This window comes from Coturnix japonica, chromosome 1, assembly GCF_001577835.2.
Source record: "Coturnix japonica isolate 7356 chromosome 1, Coturnix japonica 2.1, whole genome shotgun sequence".
NCBI lineage: Eukaryota > Metazoa > Chordata > Aves > Galliformes > Phasianidae > Coturnix > Coturnix japonica.
Window position 1 is genome coordinate 124040154 of NC_029516.1, and position 25377 is coordinate 124065530.

General features: G+C 41.8%; 1 protein-coding gene across 11 annotated transcripts in view; it reads right to left on the reverse strand.

The window, feature by feature from the left end:
* MCF2L (MCF.2 cell line derived transforming sequence like) overlaps nt 1–25377 on the reverse strand; it is a 135992-nt gene that overhangs the window by 88191 nt on the left and 22424 nt on the right. The window contains exons 1-3 of one of the 11 annotated variants that reach the window (XM_015849309.2): nt 22344–22459; nt 20945–21043; nt 15797–15984 (exon numbers count right to left, since the gene is read on the reverse strand). The exons of 8 other annotated variants lie outside the window; for them this stretch is intronic. Coding sequence is in view for 2 of the 3 variants with exons in the window: in XM_015849282.2 (XP_015704768.1) it covers nt 22344–22422 (79 nt within the window). In the remaining variant the exon portion in view is untranslated. Of the gene's footprint in view, nt 1–15796; nt 15985–20944; nt 21044–22343; nt 22828–25377 lie in introns of those variants that run through there. 2 more of the 11 variants (XM_015849282.2, XM_015849317.2) reach the window with 2 other exon arrangements.

Below are 25377 nucleotides of genomic sequence, written 5' to 3' on the forward strand. Positions count from 1 at the left end.
CTGCCCAAAAAGGAGCTAGTCTGGCCATTGAGTGGAACTGAATAAGACTGAATGTCACCATCTAGCAGCCAAGGCACCAGCCAGAATAGTGGCTGTCCCGGTGGGGCATTGAGTGTACTGTGATGTTAGTGGCACACGATGGACACCTCATCAACAGGGATTATTACAATGAAGCATAAAAATGTTCTCCTTGCTTTCTTCCTATATTTAATGCACAGAGAAAATTGATGACTTGAGTTGTAAAGTTGTTAAGTACACAAAATCCTACCGAAAGCCAGCCATTAGCTATATCCCCATCCACGAAACAAGCTTTTAATCTTCTTTTGAGCACTCAGATATGTGCCTGGAAGCAAAAAATTAATCACAACAATGGCTGCAGTAGAGTGCAATCAGAAGGAAACAGATGGTGTAACGCAGTGTTTTCCAAACAGCAGCAGTCTCTATCTCCAGGAAAATAACCAGAATAATTTCCCTCGCTGTTGGCATTACTATAACAAAAGCTTGTATTAGAAGAGTTTCTTCTCTGCTCTGTACAGCATCAGGAAACCCCTTAGGAGTTTAAAGATGGTAATATTCTTTGAGTATTATATGGCAGATCTAAGTAGACCAGCATCTATTTTTTCTTTCATATCATATAAACAGTAGTATTTGATGGGCAACTTTTCTACTCTGTGAATATCTAAGTGACCACAAACTGCTCACAAAATGCAGCCAACAAAATCTTAGCAATGAAATGGCTTGTATTTTTCTCAAGCTCCATCTCTGGGTCTGCTTTTGACTGCAGGCACAATGTTGCACGTTCACAGCAGCGATGCTGAATTACATCTGTGTCCTCTCTGTAATTCTTCCCAGGAACTCTTGCAAAATTCAAGTTTTCTAAGAGATTATTAAGTTAAATTGCTATCACTTTCATCACTGCTGGATGTTCTCCTTGTTCCTTTTAATCTTTTTGTTGGTACGGGAGCCTTATCTTTCTGGAACATTTCAAACATCCTAATGTGATTTTTCCCCCGCATCTTAACAAGTATTTACAGACCCTTCCTTACATACTTACATTATAACACAGAGCTCTGAGAAGTTCACATTACATGACAGCATTTACCTCCTAGCAGTACAGTGCAGAAGGTTCTGACAGCAGAATCAACACTGCATTAGCACACAGATTAATGTTCCTGTGTTTCTTCCATTCAGAATAAATTAATCTTCATGCCTGCTGGTAAGTCACTGCCACCAGTGTTGACATTTCTTCTTGATTTTATATCTCACTTGTCGGGGAAGAGACTGCATCTTATAGGCAAGATATCATGCATGGTACCTCCTACAAGTTGCACTTCAAAATCCCACTGTGCACACAGTGCAGGGGACCATCCATGAGATCTATACCATAGATTATCCTGTTCTTTTCTCCTGGGTCCCTGCAGGTAGGATCTTCTGCAGAGAATCTTTGATATCAGAAGGGCCATCACATCTCCAATGAGAATATGGAGGAGTGCAAGTGAGATCTTGCATGAAGAACATAAAAGACTGTGAAAATTACACAGGGTACTTGAACATCTGCAAAAACAGTGCTGAAATTGCTGCTTCTTGAAACGCTAAGAAAACAAACACATAGAAGCTTAATCTCAGTCTTTTGAAAAAAGGTGAAAGTGCCACATGTATCTTTCAGTCTCGATGCAGTTTCAGTAATAGTGGAAATTAAATGAGGGGGAAGAAAAGCACACCACAAGAGATCTGCTGTTTAGCTTTCTCTGTTTAAACCATGCTCCATTAGTTATCTCTGCACACAAACGATACTTGCATAGTTGAAAATGGTAGCACAAACTTCTCACTTGGACTCGTACTATGTTATTGAATAAAAATATTGTTTTGTGCACAATAAAAAGATGATACACAAGTTACTTCTGATCTGAAATGTAACCCATTTTACAGAGATATGCCGTAACAAGGGAACACTAGTTTTTATGATAGTTAGTCCTGAGCTTTCAAATAACCATAGTTAGATGTCAAATTATGGAAAGTAATGTGTTGAGTTTTCAAATGAAAAGCAAGTTGACAAAAATTAATCCATCCCAAGGGCTAATCATTAGGCTAAAACAATGAAGAGTCCGCTAGAGGCAGATTTTAAATGATAAAGGAAGGGTAGCTGAGATTTCAAAGACACAGAACTTGATATTTTTACATCTAGAAACACTACAGGGCTGTTGTAGAAGGAAAACATTGAGAGAATATCCAAGAGAAAACCTGAGAAATAAATCACTACTCCATGATGCCGAGGATACTTAAGTACAAGAAAAGAATGACTCTTCCTCTTTCAATGTGAAATGTTTCAATGTGACTCTTCCTCTTTTGATATGAAGTTTAGGCACATCTTTTACCTATCCTATTTTATACTTACTAAAATTTGATAGGCATTCTTGCATTTCAGTTTTAGTCTAGAATATTCTCTCTAAAATATATTAGCTTAGAGAGAACGGGTCTCCCGCAACGTAGACTAGAGAATCTGTGAACTGAAATCACACTTATTAAGAATACCATGACATACAAGAAGGAATAAGATAAGACTGTAACCGGTGAGAAAACTCAGAAATAAGTATTAATTGAGATATATCCGAGTGAACCTAAAAGGTTTTACAAACTCAGTGTTTCCTAACATCTATAAATATCAGATAGAGATAAATATTCACAATACATTGGTATTAATTTATTAAAGTCTAGGAGATGAAATTATTATTAAATTTTATGAGAACACTACAGGCAAATCTTGAATTAGTTTACATGAACAAATTAGCTTAATCACCCAAGCTTAACCCTAACCAAACATGTCTGCTCAGAGACAAACCACGATTGTAAAAAGCCTCAGCATCAGATGAATGTAAGTGGAAAAGGGGCTGGGATAAATGGGCAGCCTTCATTCCATTTATAATTACACATTATGCTGCTGAACCACAGCTGCCACTCTTTCTTTAAAACAATTGCTTGAGTAGAGCTCAGCTATTAGCATATCAAATAAATCCTAAAATCAATACGGATTATTTTGTAACATAAGTGCACAACACGAAAAAAGATTGCAAAATATAAAATGAGGGTTTCAATATTCGGTAAGTGTTAGTATTCCACTATAAAGACAACTATGAAGCTTTTAAAGCCTATCATCTGCTCCTTATTTAAGCAATTTTATTCCGCATATCTGAATTTGCTATGGGTTAGCAATAAACCTGACAACTGTCTACGAAGAAACAAGTTACTCCAACATTAGGGATCAAAAATACTCAGAAAATCACATTTGCTCACAGAAAAAAAATTGGAAGGGAACAATTGTATGTTGCCAGCTAGGCAAGGTGAGGTTGGACATCCTGCAAGACTGAACTTCTTGTTTATCCTTCAGTGTATTAAGTTTAGAAGGCAACTTGCAATCAGCTTCAAAACTACAGAAGATGCTCTTGGAAAGAGCATGAAAACTATGCTTGTCCTGGTTCAGGCCAGAAGGCCAGAAAGGGGAAATGCTGGGTGAGTAGCCAGTGCCTGTCTGAAGCCAGAGGTAATGGACCACATTAGAGGTAATTAAGCAATTGCTACCTCCAATTCATTCATGTACTTCAATTTTATCAGGTAAAATGGCCTGCTGAATGACACCACTGAGCAGTTTTGCCAGATGCATGAGGCCCAGCTTGTGGTCAGAAATGAAAGTGGGTGAAGAAAACGAGCCCTTTCAGATTGGGTTGCTCGCATAAATTATTTCTTTATTTCCACATCATTATTCATATTAATTTCATAAGATTAATTTTAATTCCCATGCTTTCACATTCCCAACCCATGTCTGTTCTTCACCCAGTTGCCTGTTGTTAAGGCTATAAAAACAACACAAGGGAAGGAGAAAACCAAGGTAGATGGCTGAGAAGGGATTTTTCTGACAAAAGGAGAAAGAAAGGGAGACCATGGAATCTCTGTCCCACCATGCACCTGTCATGCCTGGAAGCCATGAAGCCATGGGTAAGGGGATGCTACTGACATGAACTGGACAAAACAATGGCAGAGAAATGAAGAATGTTTTTTCAAAAAACAATTAGATCCGTGTATATATGTGTGTATATACATATACATATAAACATATGTTTAACAGAATAATAAATGCAGCCAACAGCATTTACTGGACTTCTAACAAACAGCTCTGTGCAGAACCAGCTAGGGACAGAAAGCCAAAATTTGATTCTGAAAGAACAGGAGCTTAGGTTGAGGGGTATGTGATTTATTTTCAAAAGAATTCTTGAGCTCAAAAGTAGTATCTTTTAATAACAGAATGGAGTAGGTATGTAGTACTTACTCACTGGGTTGACTGCTGGCCGAAGCAGCAAGAGAGGAAAAGGAAGGGCTCATACGTGTTTATACCATTGATGGGTACTGCTTGTCTTCCCAGCATGGTCTGCCACATTGAAGTTCAGCCCACTAGTGAAACTTCAGTTTCACTGCCAAACTGGATAGATTAGAGGGGCAATTTTCAGAAGTTTTTTTCCTGAAGACAGTTCCTTCCTCAATACAAAATATGGAATATGGTATTGTGGGTGGTGGACATTACTATAGCTTTTTATGTTCTCTAATGTGTCTAATGTGTGCAGTAAAAATTCACTATTGTGCACCTGCACAAAGAGCTGACATCATCTTTCCACAGCACCATAAGCTACAAACAGCCTTTGAGCTCTCTGTCTCTGCTATTGCTGTTTCCCTCTGAAAAAAGTTTGCTCTTGCTGTGTGCCTTGGAACCAAGTGATCCTGCACTCAGTTCTCACCTCTTCCCTTTCAGATTTTAATCCTTTTCCGCATTTCACAATCCTCTCTCTTTAGTCTCCTTATGAATGGTAAATTAATAAGGTGAAAGAGTTTTCAGTTGAGTAGCCGCTTTGAAATTCTTCCACATGCACTGTTGCACCAATTGCAAATTTATATGGCAGTAATCCACTTGGCACAAAAGAAACACTGCAATTAATACTCCACAAAGCTGGTATGCAGCTGTACATAATACCTTTTAGAGATCTTTCAGAAATGCTATAAAAATCCCTAGGCTATAAGAACTAATATAATTTTTCTCAGGCAACTGTTACCAACACAGCACATTGAAACTTTCTGAAATGCCTTAGGGATGCAAAAGTGATACACCACACAAGTGTCTGGAGAAAGAAGGAGATTTTTGTAATATTAATAAACACAAGAAATTCCTTAACTGCTGATTTTGATGGCCGCTTACGTAGAACTCCAGCAAAATGGGATTTTTCCCATGTACAGATAAACACGTTTAATTGAACTGGGATTAAGGGAGTTATCAGTGGGATGGTCAACATTTTACTAGACAGACAGTCCAAGCTGAGCCAGATCAGAGTTAGTTTCCCTCATTCTACTTATCAGCTAGCCAGTTCTAATAGAGGTTTTAATTATGAGGTCATAATTAAAGACATTCAAGCAAAAGGATCTAAATATACACTAAGAAAGCGACCAAGGGTTTTTTTGACCATCTGGAACTGCCAGTGCCATGAACAAGTCTGTGATTAAGTTAAAAAATGAAAAGCTCTTTGATAACTAAGAATCAAGACAATTTTCCGTTTGAAAACATAAAACAAACACAATGTGATATGCAGTTACTATGGTGTAATTCCTAGGAAGAATGAGAAACACATTCCATCTATAGCATGTTATCGGCAAGTGCCAACACTGAATGCTGCCACAGTAACATAGGCACTTTATTGGACATAGCTCCATGCTGCTGCCAAAGGGAGTATTTCTGTTCCCAGGAGTTTCTTCCTCATTTCTGTGCTGCATGGTGAATTTTACATGGGCATGTTTCAGGTAGGAAAAGCAGGGCAGAGACACAAATACGACTCCTGGTTAAAGAAGCCAATTACCTTGGCACAAAATGAGAAGAATGGAAAGGTGCTGACATTATAGAGACCTATTGATTTGAAGTTTGGGAAGATTTATCATCGTTATTTCCTCAGATGTGTAGTGCTTTCTTATTGCCATCTGTCCCTGTACCTTTAGAGTTCTTCAGGAGAGATCTTTACATGGTTTTGGTACCGCTGATCACTATGGCTGTGCACTTAGAACACATACAAAAGCGCAATGGGCAAATATTTCATTGAAGCTGCAGTCTTCAAATATATTATTACATCAAATCTATTGAAAGACATGGAAGATTTGGCTGGCATCTTTGAGGAGCATGATCTGCTGCTCCTTCCTTCCTTCCTGCTGACAATTTTGATCCTCCTCTCTCCACTCCATCTACCATGCAATACGTAGTGTCCCAGTGCATTTAACTGTGAGCATTTTAGTCCCTGCACACAAATCCCCCTTCACATAAGTACATGCTGCACAGCTGAAAGATGTCATGCATACTGATCTTATCCACCAGAAGAACACATGGGATCCCAGATACATGCTGAGAGTCAAAAGCAGGTGAGAATGATTGCTAAGGATTAAAAATAATCACACCTTTTAGAACTTCCCAGCTGTTCTCCAGACCAAATAAACACAAATCAAACCTGAGTTATAACAGGGAAAATCTTATAACTGTCTACAGAAATTTTGCAGAAGATGGGTTTAACTATGATAAATACAACACTTTATTAAACAATGAATTGTGCCATGCAAACTTCTTTGCATCAGGTTTCACTAGTGGAGCATCCCCTGCTTTGCAGCTACATAGAATCACAGAATCATAGAATTACCCAGGTTGGAAAGTACACCACCCGTGTGCTCTGGTGAAAAAATCTGAACAAGTGGGAAAATATTTCGTACTGCAAATCACCACAGCTGGCCAGGCAACAGGTCCCATGTACCTGGCCCACACATCAGAGGACAAAGGAGACTCCTGGAACATCATCTCCAACCTCAGAGATGTTCATAGAATCACAGAATCATAAAATGGCCTGGGTTGAAAAGGACCACAATGATCATCTGGTTTCAACCCCCCTGCTGAGGACAGGGTCACCAACCACTAGACCAGGCTGCTCATTCAGCCTGGATGCTCATCTGAACAAGTCCATGGTAAATAGATCTGCTTGGAAGAGATGGTTGGACTAGATGACCTCCAGAAGGCCTTACCAATCCCAGTGATTGCATTGCCCATTTAGCTTCCTTGCTGTCTTTCACTGCTTGTACTTTCCCCAGAGAAAAAAGAAGCAATTTTCGGTGTTTAATATGTATCACTTGTTACAATTTCCAATTGAATTAATAATTTAGCTGAATCTTATCTTCCACAGTTTAGAGCTATGTGAAGAAGCAAAGTGGTAAAGTAAAGCATTAAATTATTTACTATTTGTACAGAAAACAGGCAGATAAATAGTAGACATCACATTATATATTTAATGGTTGTTAGAAAGTACTGGAACTATAAGCCTGATAGACAAATTCCTTCATCAAAAGAGAGAAAAGTAGTCTTCAAATGTACTTTTTTAGACACTGAAGTAAAGCAGATGTATTTAAGGTAGATTTAAAATCTGTGCAAGGTTCAGTATTTCCCCACTAAAACAGTTACTGGCTGCAAGTGAAGCAATGAGGCTCCACCTTTCCACTGGCATTTTTCACCAAAGGCAATTGAAATTCTGCTCAGTATTTCTGCAGAAGAGAGCGGAACAAATCAAACTGTGCAGAACCTTCAGATTGTGGCAGCTGATTAGGTTATCACAGATTGATAGAGTAAATTATGAATTTATTTGAAATGGGTGACTAAAACAAGGAACAGACTTTGAATCCTCTCATTCTCCAAAGCACCATTCAGTTTGCTTAACTGAAGGATTATATCTCCTTATTTTGGTGTTCAAGAAATAAAGAACTAAGAATTAATACTGGACTTCTCAATTTGTGTACCCTATGACTCCACATAATCACTACACATGATGATGACAAGTACAGTGAACAGAATTCCTCATAGTCCATCCATTTTAAACATATTTATCTTCTTATACATGCAGCTGAACAATCTCTTTCAAATATAATTTACCAGAAAGAGGTTTCAAAAGAAGGAAAAAGGTTGGAAGTACCACCTTCAGAATATTTACTGAGGGGCAATCCTGATACAGAACAAAATACTTTAATGCTTTTTTTGCCCTGCAACTTTACATTTTACTTGAAAACTGTTACAAAATATACTTCTTTTATGTCTATTTCTATATATTTTACACAAAGGCTTTCTGTTAAAATTCATCTGCCTATTCGACCCCCCTTACCCCCAGATGCCCACAGACAGACACAGTCATTAAAGGACTGGCTGAACAAGATCCCCTTTCTTTTCTGAAGGGGGCCCCTCTAACAAATTATCTTGGAAGTGGTCCTTATTGTTAGCCACCGAGTGATGCAATTCTTTATAGCAATGAAGATGTGGGATCCACTTCCTCCACGTCCTGACAAACAGTCACACCTCTTACCCACACTGTTAACATCCTTTCACTCACTGGCATTTTATTGCTTTACACTGATTCCAAGTTCAGCAGAAACAACTTTGAGCACCCAGTAAATCTCCAACACTCCACAGTTATCTATACATAACACACATTAAACCCATAATTTCTGGTTTAAAGACAGCATGAGGACAGGGTACAGCCACCTCCAGCTTGAGGGCTGGCTGAGGTGCCCCAGAAACACTGAGCTGGGAGCTCACTCCTTTCCCTGACCCAGCTGGAAGCCAGTGTGGTAAAACACAACGCTGTTACCTGCTTTTACAGGGTTTTCTAAGTGATAGTTTATGATCTACAGATCAAAAAGTGCAAGGCCCTGGAGGAGAAAACATAAGTCATTTGGCAGGCAGGCAATCTTTGGTGCACTTTGCTTGCTTTTCAGGTTGTATGTTATACCTCAAATCCATGATTTAAGGCACTTTTCCAGCTGAAACAATGAATGTGAGACCTTGAATGTAATCACACTGCACCGCACCAAAAACTGAGAGCATATACAAAGCAGGAAGTACAAAAACATGTGTTTCTCACATTAACTATGCAACTATTGTAAATAAATAATAGACGTTAATAGCCAGTAAAGAATCAAAATATCCTTGGTTAACATTTAAGATAAATAATTTAGCTCTGCAAGATGTTTATTATCAGTATAGTGTTCTCAATGGGAAAAACCCCCACCACCAAAAACCAGAACAAGCACGTTTCTTGTATGAAGGCTACCAACATAGCTGCCAAATAATTGGATTTTTCTGGATCAGAATAGGATAAATGGAAAACATTAAAAATATTTGTAGGTCTCACTAGTTGGCTTAGAAGAAGTACAGATAAGGTGTCCTGACAGAAAACTAAATTACTTACATACCTTATCACTGACATTGATCACTTACAGATATTAAAGGCTCATATTAACACAACACACATTTTGTGATTAAGCAGTAATGCTTTTCAGGTGTTTTTTAATCCCACATAATTATGGATTACCCATGGGAAATCTGTAGGTTACGACTGATAATATTCACTGAACCTGAAAGGAGGAGATATTTAATTGGTCACTAAAGAAACTAAACAATCTCACACAAGGGAAGAACCAGTGATGTTCTGGACTTCATTAAGGCCTTTGACATGGTCTCTCATAATATACTTCTCTCCAAATTGGAAAGATACTCATTTGATGGGCGGACTGTTCAATGGACGAAGAACAGGCTGTGAGATAGTACCCAGAAAGCAGAGAACAATGGTTCAGTGTCCAGATGGAGACTGGTGACAAGTGGTGTCCCTCAGGGGTCAGTACTGGGACCAGTGCTCTTTAACATCTACATTAATAACATCAACGATGGATCAAGTGTGCCCTTAGCAAGTTTGCATATGACATCATGCCATGTGGTGCAGTCAACACACCCAAGGGATGCAATGCCATCCAGAGAAACCTAGACAGGCTTGAGCAGTGGGCCCAGGAGAACCTCATGAGGTTCAACAAAGCCAAGTACAAGGTCTTGCATATGGGTTGTGACAAATTCCACTACCAGTACAAACTGGGGGATGTAAGGATAAAGCACACCCCTGCCAAAAAAGGACAAGTGGATACTGGTGGATGGGAAGTTGGACATAAGCTAGCAATGTGTCCTCATAGCCCAGAAAGCCAATCACACCCTGGGCTGCAGCAGGTCAAGGGAGGTGATCCTGCCCCTCTACTCCTCTACTCTGTGCTTGTGAGGCCTCACCTGGAGTACTGCATCCAGATGTGGAGTCCTCAGTACAGGAGAGATGTGGACCTGTTGGAGTCCATCCAGAGGAAAGCCACAAAAATGATGCAAGGGATGGAACACCTCCCCTGCTAGGAGAGGCTGAGAGAGCTGGGGCTGTTCAGCCTTGGGAAGGGAAGGCTCCAGGGAGACCTGAGAGTGGCCTTTCAGTATCTAAAGGAGAGCTATAAGAAGAAAGGGGTCCTTAAGCAGGGTCCATTAGGATAGAAAAAAGGGAAATTGTTTCAGACTGAAAGAGGAGGGATTTAGACTGGATATAAGGAAGCAGTTTTTTACAATAAGGGTTGTAAGAAATTGGCACAGGTTGCCCAGAGAAGTGGTAGAAGCCCCATCCCTGGAGACACTCAAGGTCAGGCTGGATGGGGCTCTGAGCAACCTGATCCAGCTGTAGGTGTCTCTGTTCACTGCAGGGGAGTTGGACTAGATGACCTTTAAGAGTCTCTTCTAACACAAAAGATTCCATGATTCTGTAATTCTAAAAATAACACTTATAGTTACAATCTGTACGTCAGTGTTTCAAGCTTATGTCTTCCCAGATCACCATCCTACCATGGATTTATTTCTTCAGACATAGCACAAGGTCATGTAGAACTGCACTCAGACTGTCAGATAAACAATGATGCAGAGGAAAATATATAACATAAGTAAATAAGCATAAAACAACCACTGGATGAATCTGCCTCCTACTTATTCATTTTGTGAGTTAAAAGTCTGGTATTTAACCAGATCCAAGGACTGTTTCATACATACCAGCCATTTGAATTCCTCCATTATTCTACAATTTTCCTCTTCAAAGCCTGCTGAAAAATATTGTTTGACATATAAAATGCTTTATGTTTGTTTAAGAGGCACAAAGAATTTTGTAACAGCCATTTAAAATGCAAGTATGACTACCTTTTACAGGAACAAAAATAAGTGTTTAGTAAACAAGAAAACTGTGTGTGAGTATTGCAACTTAAAATGCAGTAGTTTTTAGCTAAAGGGGAGAGGATAAGCTGAAATGTCACATGTCTAATTCACAAGATATGGAAGACTAAGAGTGTGATACAACACTCACTGAAATCTGCCCTAAGATGGTAAAAGAGCTCGAGATTAACGAATGCTGACAGAAGCGTGCATCAAGTCAAGCCTCAGATCAGCAACTGGATCCAAACAATTAAGAATTCACAGTACTACGACACACGGATTAAGAAGGATCTCTGAGATTTGCAAGCGAACAAATCAACAATGGTAATGTTCTACCACAAAATACCAAAGTAAGCTTTGGGATTTACCCAGACAAGTAAACTTCCAAAGAGATAGTTATATTTGATGCAGTAACACAGGAAACACAAATTATGAGACAGTCACAAAGAGTTTTGTTTTTCCCTTCATAGTAACTATAGTACAGAAATCCTCTTCATGAAAGCCTCAGATGCAGCCAGAGGGTTTGCCAGTGATTTGAAAGTTGTGCTTAAGAGCTCCCTCCTCACATCCATTGCTTCACCCAGGGAAAGGTTGGGATGTATTGCACAGTAAGTGCAAAAAGGTTGTCAGGACAAGACTTCCACAAGTGCAAACTTTGCCTGCAGAGAACCAAATGAGTCATTTTCCGAATACATACAAAATGAAGTGTGATATTGTATTGGCACTCGTAAAAAGCATCTCCAAATCTTACCCAGGCAATTGAGAGCCAGATAAAGTGAGTGTAAACTATTTGAGAACAGGCTAAAATACAAACTGTCTCTAACTGCAAAATGGAATTGGATTTTTACATGGGACAAATCTTCCCTAGAGCTGCCGAACACCTTTTGAAGTAGACACTGTTGAGAAATTATTTAACCATGTAAGCAACTACATTACTTCTAATTCTTACCACATTATATTTTGCTTTTCAGTCAGTCATTTCTTCAGTCATCTTTTTCTTCTTGCTTTTTACTGGCAGTGTTAGCAGAGAACTGCCTTCTGGTACAAACATGACTTAAAACCCTGAGACAGATAACATTCTAATTCACTATTACCAAGGGCAAACAAGTGGCAAAAGGTGCGCAACAATCTTCAGAAAGCCTCAAAAAATTCAATACTTCATTAAAAATGCTTCATTAAAATTCCTTTAAATTGGCCCAGCTTATCAGGTGGCAACAAGGTGATTTGTTACCTTATGCTTCACTTCATACTGCATCCCTCTACCCCACCCCATCCCATCCTGAGGAAAGGAGACTCAGCAATCCAAGCTGGATGTGAACTGCAGTAAGGCTCCAAATGCAGCAAACAGGGGAGCAGCTTTGCTAAGATGTTCCATGGGACACAGACCTCATATTCACCCACCTAAGAGCTCTATAGACTGTTCCAAGGCTGTAAAGGCATGGTGCAGCCCTGGTGCAGCAATATTCTTGACCTTATTTCACTCTGCGAATGCTCCTCCCTCACCAATTCCAACATGCTCATCTGATGTTCCTTTTGTTGCTGTGTCTCGCAGAGATAACAAGTTACTCCAGGCAGGGAGCTGTCAAGTTCAGTACAGCTCATCTGCAAAGGGCTCGGCAGGCTGCGTGGAGCAATACCCAGCAATGAAAATAGAACAGAGCAGATGAGCAGCCTTTAAAACAAACACAGCTTCATTTATTCATAGCTTAATAACTTACTAATGTATTATTAGCAACACTCTAAAAAACAGGCTTTGACCCTAAAAACAATCCCTTTCTAAAGGCATGAGTAGTTCCAACTAAGATTTTTCCTGAATGCAATGATAACCTTCAAAGTTTGAGATCTGTGGTATTAACATATTCATTATTGAAACTTCTAATTACTTCTTCCTGAGTAACTCCGCCTGCAGCCAATGGCAGTCAGTGCAGGGCCTGTGGTACCCCAGAGCACACCAGGACCTGGTGAGGGCCTGCAGACCACAGCATCCAACAGGCCAAGTTCCTTGCACAGAATATCAGCCCACACAGCAGGAACTGGGCTTGTCTGTGAGCCTTCCTTTTCTTAATGCGTACGTGAGGGTTGTAAGGCCCCAAAAGGTCTAATAAACAAAACCAACACCTACACAACTGTTCCATAGCTGGCTTGGAGACCAGAGAGGAGGGCTAGGGAGGAGCAGAGAGTGGGTGCACAAGTGGTCCTGCTTCCTTTTTTTCCTTGTATGTCCTTAAACCTGAACACTACATGCTGGATTATGTAATGTCACAAAACTAATTCAGTACACACCTCTCCCACAACAGGAACATTTGCAGCTGGCTGTCCAAAACCGAGGCTGCAGCTCATGGCAGTGGCTCGTCTTGTAGAATCATCATAGAATGGCCTAGACTGGAAGAGACCTCAAGGATCATCAAACTCCAAAGGCAGGACCACCAACCTCCAGATCTGGTACTAGGCCAGGCTGCCCAGGAACCCATCCAACCTGGAACACATCCAGGGATGGGGCATCCACAGTCTCTCTGGGCAGCCTGTGCCAGCACCTCACCACTTTCTCTGTAAAGAACCTGCCCTTGACATCCAGTCTAAACGTTCCCTCCTTGAGCTTAAAATCACTCTCCTTGTCTTGTCATGACCTACCCTAGTAAAAAGTTGATTCCCTGCCTTTTTATAATCCCATTTTAATTAATGGAAGGCTGCAAAGAGGTCTCCCTATAACCTTCTCCAGGCTGAGCAAGCCCATCTCCCTCAGCCTGTCTTCATAAGGGAGGTGCTCCAGACCTCTGATCATCTTTGTGGCCCTCTGCTGAACCCACCTCCATCCCTCCACCTGCTCCCACCTCCCATCTTGGCCAGAAGCTGCACTGGGCAGAGACTTGCAATGCAGCAGCTGAAGAAATGGCCACGTGCAAAAGGCCAGGAGCTGCTTGATGGGAAAGGAAAGGAACAGGAAGGACTTCTTCGTGGTGTGAGTGCCAAACGGCAACACCCAGATTCCTTCCTTCCTCGGCAGACACTCTGCAGGACTATCTCAAATACCTGTATTTCCCTTCAAAACACTTTTGGATCTCTCTCTACTCCTGCCCTCCTTAGGGGACAGAAACCTAAATCCTGCCTTTTTTCACCAGATCCGGTAACGCTTCTTTACAGCAAAATATAAATGTCGGACATAATCTTCGCAGAATACAGTCCTATATCACTCTGAAAGAGCCATTGGGGTGAAGATGTTTAAAAAACATGTTAAATAAAACCAAGAGACATTTTTCAGTATCCATGTTTTAAAAGGCAGGTGGTAGGATGCAGAAAAGACCACTCCTAATTTTCTGAAGGCTGGATGGGAATTGTTAGTACTACTGTAAAATGCTAAGCACACAGTAGCAAATTAACACCACTGTATTTAATGCACACCTTCACTCTCATGATGTATAGCGGCCTCTGTGCCACACGGTTTTTAATAAGCCTTTTTAATTCCTGGTAGATGTTCGAAATGTAAACAGTTGTAAAAAGCACCTCCACCTGCCACACTAAAATAATTCATCTTCTGCCTTCATACAACACCAGAGAGAAGCTGTTTCTATGAATAATCCTCTCCCACCCCGAGCAGTGTACTCTCAAAGCAATTTGGGTATTCCTAAGCAAGAAAGTGAGAAATGCTGAAGAGGCTCAGCAGAGGAAAATGAAGAATGCATGCAGTTAGAAAGCTCAGAATGCTGTTGGTTTATATTTTCTCTTACCTTCATAAACTACTTCACAAGTGATTTGGTAGATGTGGAAACGACTGATTTTTTCTACAAGCTGCTGACACCATTTTGGCCTCTACAAACTTCAGTGCCCTCCTTTTGCTTTTTCCAATGCACTCAGACGCTCTTTGCCTTTTTCTGCCTTCAAATCTCTAATATTAAAGCTCCAAACTGCATCCCTCGGGTCACTTGCAGCTCTGGTAGTCTTTGTAGAGAGCTCAAAAAGGGGATTTCTGACTGTGTCTGTCCCCAACAAAACCAGCTGTGCCAGGGTCACAGCAAATGTCTGGGTACTGAGCAGACTGGAGCTGTCTCATAATTAAAGCCTGGCATCCTCTCAAGCATGAATTAAATACCAATGATGAATTTTCATCACTCTTGTGATTCAGTGTATGTAGGTCATATTCCATCATAACTATTAAACATAAAGCTATTGTGTCCCAGACATGTTGTAGTAAGGGGCCCCCAGCCTCACGCCCTACTAAATGACTATCCATGCGCAAAACATCCAGAAAATCTTTTGATGTCACCTCATTTCTGCCAGCTATTTTCATCCTAGTAGCTGCACAACCCAACACATCACACCTGTTTTGCTTCCTTTATCTATCCTCCTCCTTCCTCTTTCTCTTCAATTCTTCTGCTCTCCCATCCTCCTCAAGCAAAGGTGGGAAAATTTATCACTCAAGAACAAGTGCATTTTTTTTCTTTGTGTGCCTAATCGAATGCTTGTATGTATGTGTTTATTTTGTTCTGAAGTATCTTTATAAGAATTTTAGATACATTTTGCATAAGTGTACCTTGCCTTAAGAAACATATGCAATGTGCAGACAAAATCTTTGCCAAAACTGTCAACATGGTAAGCAAAAAAGTTTCAAACTTCCATTGCTATGGCAGTTGGGCAACAGCAACCAGGTCACCGACATGACTAGAAGCTGAAAATGCAACTCAGTAGAATTACCTGGTGTCCAGAGAGAGAAGTACGCGTTACATGGTAGTGAGAACTAAAAGGGGTAAATTTTGCCCTGACCCACACGACACGTCTGGTCAAGCTTAGGCTCTTCTCAGAAGCAGGCAGGGACTCTGACAAGCCAGCTCCTAGTTCTCCTTTTTCCAGATGAATTCATCAAATGACTGTCTCATTCTTCACTGTGGTAAATATGGAAATTGAAAATACTGAGATAATGGAAACTGGTATTCATCAATTCAGCTATTGATATGCGGTGCAGCAGCACACAGAGCTGTAGGGATCACTGATGCTGCCTTTCCAGCAGCTGCTAGAGGAGGCATTGTGCCTGCAGCAATACATGCAAGGTAAATTCTGAGAAAATAAATGAGTCACACAGCACACTGATTCATTTAGTGCACAGCATTGGCTAAAACCTGATTCAAGGCTGGACTGGAACAGCAGCTGTTAAAGCACAGGCATGTGACACGAGGCAGCCTGGACTGACAGGACAAGCCACACAGGTGGGATGGAGCGACAGCCAGCAGCCCAGGTCAAAATATGACCAAAGCAAAGCACAGTGTCCAGCCCAGAAGCCAGATGTAAGACTGTTTAAAGAGATGGTCTAATTTATCACTGAATGTTTATAACAACAAAGGCTGTAGCCTGAAGATTTGTTTTTAAGATCAGCTATGTGCATGCTTGTGATTTTCCCTATCAATTATCCCAGTCTTTTATATGTAAAACTGCCTTCCCTTTAAATTCACCCTGTTACAGGCTGGAGTTGGAAGAAAAGAAGATGCATTTCTGGCTCAACAAGAATTAAGAACTACAAAAGAGCCAGGACAGTCACTTCCAGGCGCACGTTCTCCACCTGCTAAATAATATTTCAAGGGCTGAAAGATTTTTAGTAAGACTGGTGCTTAGCAAGTGCCCCCAGTATACAAAGGGGGGCAGAACTTATGCCCCTGAAGTCACAGCCTGGGTGGCAGGAGACACAGTGCTGCACTGTGGCTGTTCTTAATTCTCCAAATATTCATTTGCCCAGATAAACGATTTTCAGAAGTCAGGATGCTGCTGGAGAGCATGGCACACCTATGTCCTCAAAACCAACCAGCTCGCTGCTGCACTGCGCTTTATCAGCTTGTCAATATTTGAGCAATGTGCTCTATCTTTCACTGTGTCTCCAGAGCAATTTAATTGCCTGAGATCCCTTCACACCAGCCTCTCCCATGCTCGAACATGTTTAGTCTTCATGTAAAGATACAAATGTTTGCAGATGGGTATCACATGGCTTCTTCATTTCAGCTTCTTCTCATGTTAAATCTCCCAGACATCTCTGTCTTCTGTGTGATGAAGTTCAACATTTCTACATGGCAGTGCTGGACTCCTCAGACTTTAATCTCCATGGTTCCAGGGCATCATGTGGGATGGACAACAGCCAGCCCTGTTCTCCGGCTACACCACAACTCACTTCTGGCCATCAAGAAATTGAGATCATTAGAATAAAAACCTAATAGCCACAGAAAGAACATCAGAAACTAAATCAAGGATATACCAAATATTCAAGATTGCTGCAAGTGAGGGGAAACTTGAGCTGGCAGCACCATACTGCTGTCAAAGGTGAATGTTTTGGGCTGGATGACCAGGCAGTTTGCCTGCATCTCATTATCTGCATTTCTGAGGCTGGTAAGATAGCTCACAACAGGCTTGATCTATGCAACATGGATAGTTGGAATGTAAACTGGAGCCCAAATAGCTAACAATGTATTATTACAGGCTTACTGAGAGACGTACAAATACTTCATGCCTGTAAAAACATAAAAGATCATACTCCTATTCAAAATGAAAGAATATCTGGCTGATATTTAATAGCACAAGACAAAAGAAGTAATGAAATAAAACTAAAGCAACGTTGCCAGATTTTAGGGAACAGCATGTTGAAACTTCCATCTGAAACATCCAGTTTCAGATACTTGAAAATCTTAAGAAGCTGTCAGTCTGATGCAGAAACTGCAAAACCCCAAACCTCTTGAGTGGTCACAGTGTAGCTCACTCAATATGCTTCATTAAGGGAAATGGTGAGTGGCACCTTCTGCTCCAAGCTTTGCTCAATACGTCAGCTTAAGACAAGCAACGCCTTGAAAACAGTGCAGCCTATATTAGGTGTTGCACCTCTTCTGTGTGCTGTGTTGATTCTTTTCTGTAGACATTGCTTGCTATTTGATATGCATGAGGTAATCTTTTGGCTTGGCTCTTTTATGTTGCATGCGTGAAGGCAGCTGTGCCAAGCTGTTGTGCCAAGAAGGCACTCCGAGTCACTAGGGTCATAAAAACTCATCCAAGTAACAGGCTTTTTCTTCTCTAATATCACAAAGCACATTAGCCCAGACAAGGCTTTCCTGGAAAGCTGCCTGATGGAAAGGGACCTTGGTGTGCTGATGGACAGTCGGCTGAATATGAGCCAGTAGTGTGGCCCAGGTGGCCAAGAAGGCCAATGGCATCCAGGCTTGTATCAGGAATGGTGAGGTGAGCAGGACTAGGAAAGTCATCCTGCCCCTGTTCTTGGCATTGGTGAGGCCTCACCTTGAGTACTGTGTTCAGTTTTGGGCACCTCAGTACAAAAAGGACATGGAGGCACTGGAGCAGGCCTAGAGAAGGGCAACGAGGCTTGTGAAGGGCTTGGAAAATCAGCCCTATGAGGAGAGGCTGAGGGAACTGGGGCTGTTTAGTCTGAGGAAAAGGAGGCTGAGGGGAGACCTTATTGCTCTCTTCCAGTATCTGAAAGGTTCTTACTGGTGACAGGTGACAGGAAAAGGGGAAATGGCCTCAAGTTGTGCCAAAGTAAGTTTAGGTTGGATGTTAGGAAACACATCCAGTTTGAGTCATGGTCCCTGGATGTGTTTAAGAGCTCTTTGGATGTGGTGCTCAGAGATATGATTTAGCAGAGGGTTGTTAGTTAAGGTACTACGGTTAGACTGAGATTGGACTTGATGATCTTTGAGGTCTTTTCCAGCCTGAGTAATTCTATGATTCTGTGATGGTTCCTTGCAGAAGCTAACTCTTTCCAGTGACGTTGGCAGTGCTCTCTTTACCTTAGTAACACTGCATACATTTTTCCTAAGAAACAATAAATTTATTTATCTTCCTTGATTTGCAGATGTTTCTACTTTTCTCAGCGTGCACAGATTTTGTTCCAGGAGAGGAAACAGATGGCAGCTGTGACAATGGCACCTTTCCAAGGTGGAAAGAAACCATTCTTGAGGCTACCATAAGCTTATGGCTGGGACTCCCAGTTCTGTGCAGTCTGTTGGTGTGAACTGGATGTCATTGTCACAGCAAAGCTTACAAACTCAGAGATGACGCAAATGTGAGTAGCAGCAGAAAGAGCTTGTCCCTTAATGCAGTTCCTCCATTTGTCCAAGCCCTCAGCAAACAATCCACCTCATGTAGTCATACAATTAATGCACAAGAAAAAACTGTGGCCAATGAAGAGAAATGATTTTAAATATATATATACACCAATAGACCAAAAATAAAAGTTCAGATGTAAAAACAAACCAACAAATCAACAACAACAACAAAAAACACCCATCCTTGGTAGGAACAGAGAATTTCTTCAAATCCCTTCTGTCTTATGGAATGACCAGAAAGCCACTTGATAGAAGGGAAGTGACTGTAAAGACTGAGGATCAGATGTGGGAAAAACAAAGGAAGATGCCATGGGAGTACATTATTTGCTGCTCGAAGAGGGATAGGTACAAAGTTGTTTTGAACTGTACAGCAAAAGGAGTCTGAGAAGGAATATGATGAACAAGGAAGATGACACTTTTCAGCTAAAGAGCAGGAAACATTATCTTAATAGCTAAATTTGGCCAGAAGCACTTTATAGGAGTATCTGTGAAATTTGGGGGGATAAAGTGAAGGTGAATGCTGAGAAATAGTCAGCAAATCTGAGAAATGTTTCATCAGATGTTGCTGTGAAAGGCACTCGTGGGATCCTGTGAGAGATCCACATGGATGTGAGAGGCCAAGGAGCACTACCAGGGGCTGGGAGGGCAACTATATCAGTTTAGGCAGAGCAGAAGAAGCATGAGGACTCCCAAGCAAAGTGCTGGTGTGACGATGTTGGATGAGAAGCCGAAAAGGCTGTGTCAGATGTGGATGGGCACACGGGGCTTCCTAGAGGGCAAGGAGCCAGAGGTAGAGAAGCTGGTGTGGAAAGAATGAGCTGCAACCTAGGCTTCCCATACCTAACTGGAGGCATTCAAGAGGTGCTGAATTAGGAGCTGAGCTGCACCAGGCTACCCACAGTCAAGGGACAGATGCATGCACCTCAGAATGACCTGGGGAATTCCTCTTCTGTCCTATGTGCCATAGACGTCTAAAGCTACCTGAGATGAATCTGAGCCTTTCTGCTGAGGGAACTGCTCTGAGAAAGAAGTGTTTTCTCCTTCACTCCAAAAAAGGAGAAAGTCCTTTTTTAAAGTGAACACTTGGACTAGATGATCTTGGAGGTCTTTTCCAACCTTGGTGATTCTATGATCCCCTGAGGCCTGAAGGTGACTAGCAGAGATATGAGGTGGTAGCGGAACCTCTGCATTACAATTGCTTGTGAGTCCGCAGTGAGTGAAAAACAGGCTTGGAAAAAACCTGCATGTGACCATTGGCTGTGAGGGAAATCTAACTGCTTACAAAGGGCTTCTGAGTCAACAGAAAGACAGCGGTGAAGCCAGAGAGCAAGCAATTTAACCCAAGGATAGAGTGGAGTGCAAGAATATGAGAGTGCTCCAGAGAAACAGGCTAAGGAACCTGAGAGGAACAAGAACAAAACAAGACCAAATCAAACAAAGAAAGATGCAAACTGAAACAGAGCTATAAATAAATGAGACAGACCTATAAATAAAACAACTCGCTGTAGAAAAGTAATGAGAAGTGCCTTTGGTAGGGAATCCCCATGCGGGGGTTAGAGAGAGGGAGAAAGAAGCGGTACAGAAACCATCTAACCCACATGATCATGAAGCCAGAAGCAAAAGGAGAAAAGAAAAATAAAAGCTGCTTTTTTCTTTGGAAAATATGCAAGCTTAGCAAGCTAAAGATCAGCACACAGTCAGAGCCTGCTGGCAAGTGTGAAAATAGCATTCAATAGCACTGGTGGCTCACATGAAGGTCACGGTGCATGTAGGTCTGCACAGTGCGGCAATGGGGCTGTGTATCACTGCCCAGTGCTGGAATACCTGGTGAGCATCTGCAGCTGAAAAACTACAGCAACAATGTTAAAGGAGTGAAAAAATACAGCTTGAGTTATTAAAATGCAAATGGCAGTTTGCCCCAGCAAATATCAGACAGGCTTTCTTTTTACTTATAAAGACTCAAAAAAATCAGTACAGGCAATAATACAAATATCCAAACATTTAATAAAGAAAAAGAAAATAGAATGTATGGTGACTGTAACTTGTAATTTAATGCTTGTTTTCATCGGATCAAACTCTGCTTCTCCCCCTCAAAAATTATATTCAGAAGGCAGAAAACCAGCTTCTATTACCCAGGGATACCAATGCTGCCGACCTGCCCATTCCACATTTCCCATTAAATCCATCTGCTCAGTGGGCTATAGCATCAGCCATCTTGCTAATTATCTCCTTGTAACACATGGAAATTGCTGAAAATTTCCCCCTTAGTAAACAGAGGTTCAAGGAAATGAGCAGAAAAATTCTAAGTTTTGGTACTGCAAGGAATAATGCCCTGAATGCTCTGTACCAGCAAATTGCCAGTTTGCCTCAGATGACAAGGAGATAAGCAAAGCTTCCAACATCTGCCAGCAGCAAAGAATAAAGGGCAAAAGAAGCAGGTTCAAAGGAGGCAGAACCTGGATCTCTTCTCTTTCAGGGTAACTTTTTATCCTGAAACATGTTTGCAAGTCTGCAAGAGCAACAGCCAGGGCAATACTCCCAGGTCCCTTCACAGGTCACCTTACTGTACGTTGCTGCTGGCTTCTAGGTTGGAACACAAAAGCATTCACATTTTCAAGTACATCTCTCAGAAATCATCGTAATCTTTTTACAACACTAAAAGCATTGTTAGCAGCTCCGTTGCCAGTTTTTAATCCACTCAAATGTAAACCTAAACTATGATTAATGTATTCAACTCTTCATTCTCATGAAAGAGCAATTTAGATCCACCTGAAATACTGGTTGCAGTGCCCTGCAGTTAGCCGGGCTTTGCACTGCTTCCTGTTAGGCTCCTTCTGCTAGGCAAATCTATAGTCCCCCCCCGGTCCGGCTTCTCAGCTCCAGCTGAGTCAGATAAAAAAGGAATCGAGAGCTATTGAGAGTATCTGACTGGGCAAGCAGTGACTGAAAGTAATCCAGAGGACTGAGCCTCGTGAATAGCCAAGCGCTAGAAATGCTAATTAGTGCCAATACAAACAGAAGTTTAACCCTGTGACAAAACATTTTCTTTCCTATTAACGAGGACATGCAGGCAGGATTTTCTGTAAATCCCATAAAAGCACTAACGGAATCAAGGCAACATATTATTTAAGAGCAGCAGCTCCTCCTACCAGTGCACTGGGAAACCGCATTTAATCTTTGCATCAGTTCTTCTAAGGCCATTTCTTCAGTGTGCAGCCAGCATCTCATTCTCTGATGAAACAAAAAGAATCCACGGCAAACATGTTCCCTCCGCTCCAAGAAAGAAGGGAGAAAAAAAAACAGCAACAAAATAAAAACCAAAAAAACACAAAAACCAACCCCAAACCAAAAGAGGCAGCACTACAGCAGTGCTTCGCAGCCCTGCATTTCAATGACTCCCCAGTGCTCCCAGGGTGAAGGTGGGAGTCCGCGCTCTCTCCCGGGCGAGGCTGGTGTTGCTGGAAGCCGGAGCCGTGCCTGCTGAATCCAGCAGAACCACTTGGGACGTCTCTCTCCTCCTCTGGGCAGGGGTTTGCCCGCAGCGGAGCCCTCACGATCAACGCGAAGCAGTGACGAGCAGCTTGCTCGCACTCTCGCTGCCAGCCTGCTGCGTGCGTGGGGAAGGACTGTGCTGGATCGACAGCACGTTTAGGAACCGGAGAGAAGCAGTGGATTGCACGAAGCCCTGGCCTCGTCCTTACGTGAGCGTTCTGCCTCTTGCTACCTCCTTGTCAGCTTGCTGCAGGCTAAATAGCTCTGGAGTAAAATTCCTCCCCACTGACAATGTCAAAGCCGTTCCGCTGCTGCTGCTTTCACGCTCCGTTAGAAGGGTTCGTTTTTGAGGGCAGAGGACTCCGAATTTCTTTCAAATGCTGTATTTGTCCCAACCATCTTTTGGACTAGTTGGAGGAGCTGGGCTGCTTCAATGCTGAAACGCAGCTGTCTCCAGAACTGCACTCCAGGGAGGGGTTTTAGCACCTTAAGTACCTAAAGCCTTTGAGTTTTAGCTTCTGGATATATGAAGTATCTCCTATGAGGCATCTGGGGCATACACCACAGAGCTGTCCCAGTTAGCCTGGGCAGGCAAGCCTATCAGCCAATACACCTCCATTGGTTCTCTGTGCTGTGCTTTAGGGACAATAAGAACTTCCAGGGATACAGAAAATCTGGAAGATTGAGAGCCAGTACAACTCCTTGTAATGGGTTTTCACTGCTTTTACAAAGGCTATTTGACCCCTTTCAGACCATGAGGCTTTTAATGCTTCCCCTTATCAAGGTTATCTCAGTGCCTATTAAATCTCATTGCTGTCATCTTTTTTCTTGATGTTCAGCTGCATTTTCCTAGTATTGTACTCAAACTACTGGCTTTAGCTACACCCTCTTATATTTTAGCCATCAAATAAATAAGAAAGGTTATAGAATCATAGAATATCCCAACTTGGAAAGGACCCATAAGGATCATCAAGACCAACTCCCAACTCCACACAGGACCACCCAAACATCAGGCCATATGTTTGAGAGCACTGTCCAAATGCTCCTTGAACTCTGGCAGATTGGAGCCTTGACCACCACCATGGGCAGCCTGTTCCAGGGCCCGACCACCCTCTGGTGTAGGACCTTTTCCTGACATCTCATATACTTAAAAAGGATATCGCGTGTTACTTGAGATAAAGCTTCTTTTCTACACATTGCACACAGCAAGGCAAAAAGCAGCAGTCCTTCCTGGGAACACGTGTGGATAGCCACAACTATTTGTCCATTCATTTCAATAGTAACTACCAAATGTTTCTTGAACACCTCCAGGGACGGTGACTCCACCCCCTCCCTGGGCAGCCCATGTCAGTGCCTCTCCACTCTTTCTGAGAAGAAATTATTCCTTATATCCAACCTGAAGCTCCTCAGTGCAACTTGAGACCATTTCCTTTCATCCTATTGCTTTTACCTGTTCGAAGAGGCCAAGCCCCGATCGACAATTCATCCTTTGCCAATGAATTCCAAGATGTAACAACACTCAGCATGAAAAACTGCTTTTTTTCAAATCACCTTCCTGGAATTTTTCTGGGTGCCCCAGTTTGCCTTTTGTGAAGCAGTGGAAAAAATAAAAGCAACAAAAACCAAACAACCACAGGAAATCAACACTTGCTATTCACTTTCCCAAGCCATTCATGACCATACAGACATCCACTGTAGGTGATATTATGTCCCTTCCAATTGTCTGTTTTCCAGACAGAAAATTTCCTGCACTAATTAGTTCCTATTTGCACAAAAGCAATTCCATACTTCTGGCTGTCTTTGACACACGTTTGCATAGCCTAATTCTAGTGAAAGAAAGTGAACAAAACAAGACATAGGACTCAAGAAGCTGTCACAGCACGGGTTATGTGGTGCCATAAAGATGTTGTTCCCTGTTTCCCTCGCAGTGCCTCTCAATGTGCTCTTTGCCTTTCTGACCAACACTGAATGCTGACAGAGCTGCCGCTGTTTGCAGGGCCCACAGTGAGCCCAGATCTCCTGCTGAGGGTGACAGCTAACTTGGGAATCCTGCTGGCTTTTTTCAAGTGTATGACTTTGGATGAACAGTTAATTTCAGCCACTGTGCTTCACAGTGATTGAGCATCACAAATCGATTCTCTATTTGTTTGCAATCATCATTGAATCTGATTATGTTGAAGAACTTCTTACATTAGCAAATTTTGTCTTTCTGTGCTTCATTTCCACTCTCAGCTCAGTTATGAATACACTGAATAGCTGAAGCCCTGCAGAAATCCCTTCTTTATTCCACCAGTTATGCTCCCCACTCCTCACAGAAAACCAATCACCCAAAGCAACTTTGTTTCCTACTTATACTTTTTTTAATACTACTAATCCACAAGTGGGCTTCCATTTTAACCCATAGGAGCTTAGTTTTCCCAAGAGCTTATTAGCCGCTACAGAATGCTGTTTGCAGAATATTAAGTGCAACTATGAGAAATTAAAACCCTTCTGGTTCTCCCCAACACTTTGCATATGCTCTGACCCACCACTTGCAAAGGAAATAGGCAGAGCAGAGAGGTAGTTATGCCCACCCAGGTAAATCCCCTGCCTCACATCCCATACTGCTTTCTGGCAATACAGCATTCAGCATCAGATTGGCAAACCAGCCACATTCTTTCCTGCTTGGGCCCAACACAGCATGTCATGGAA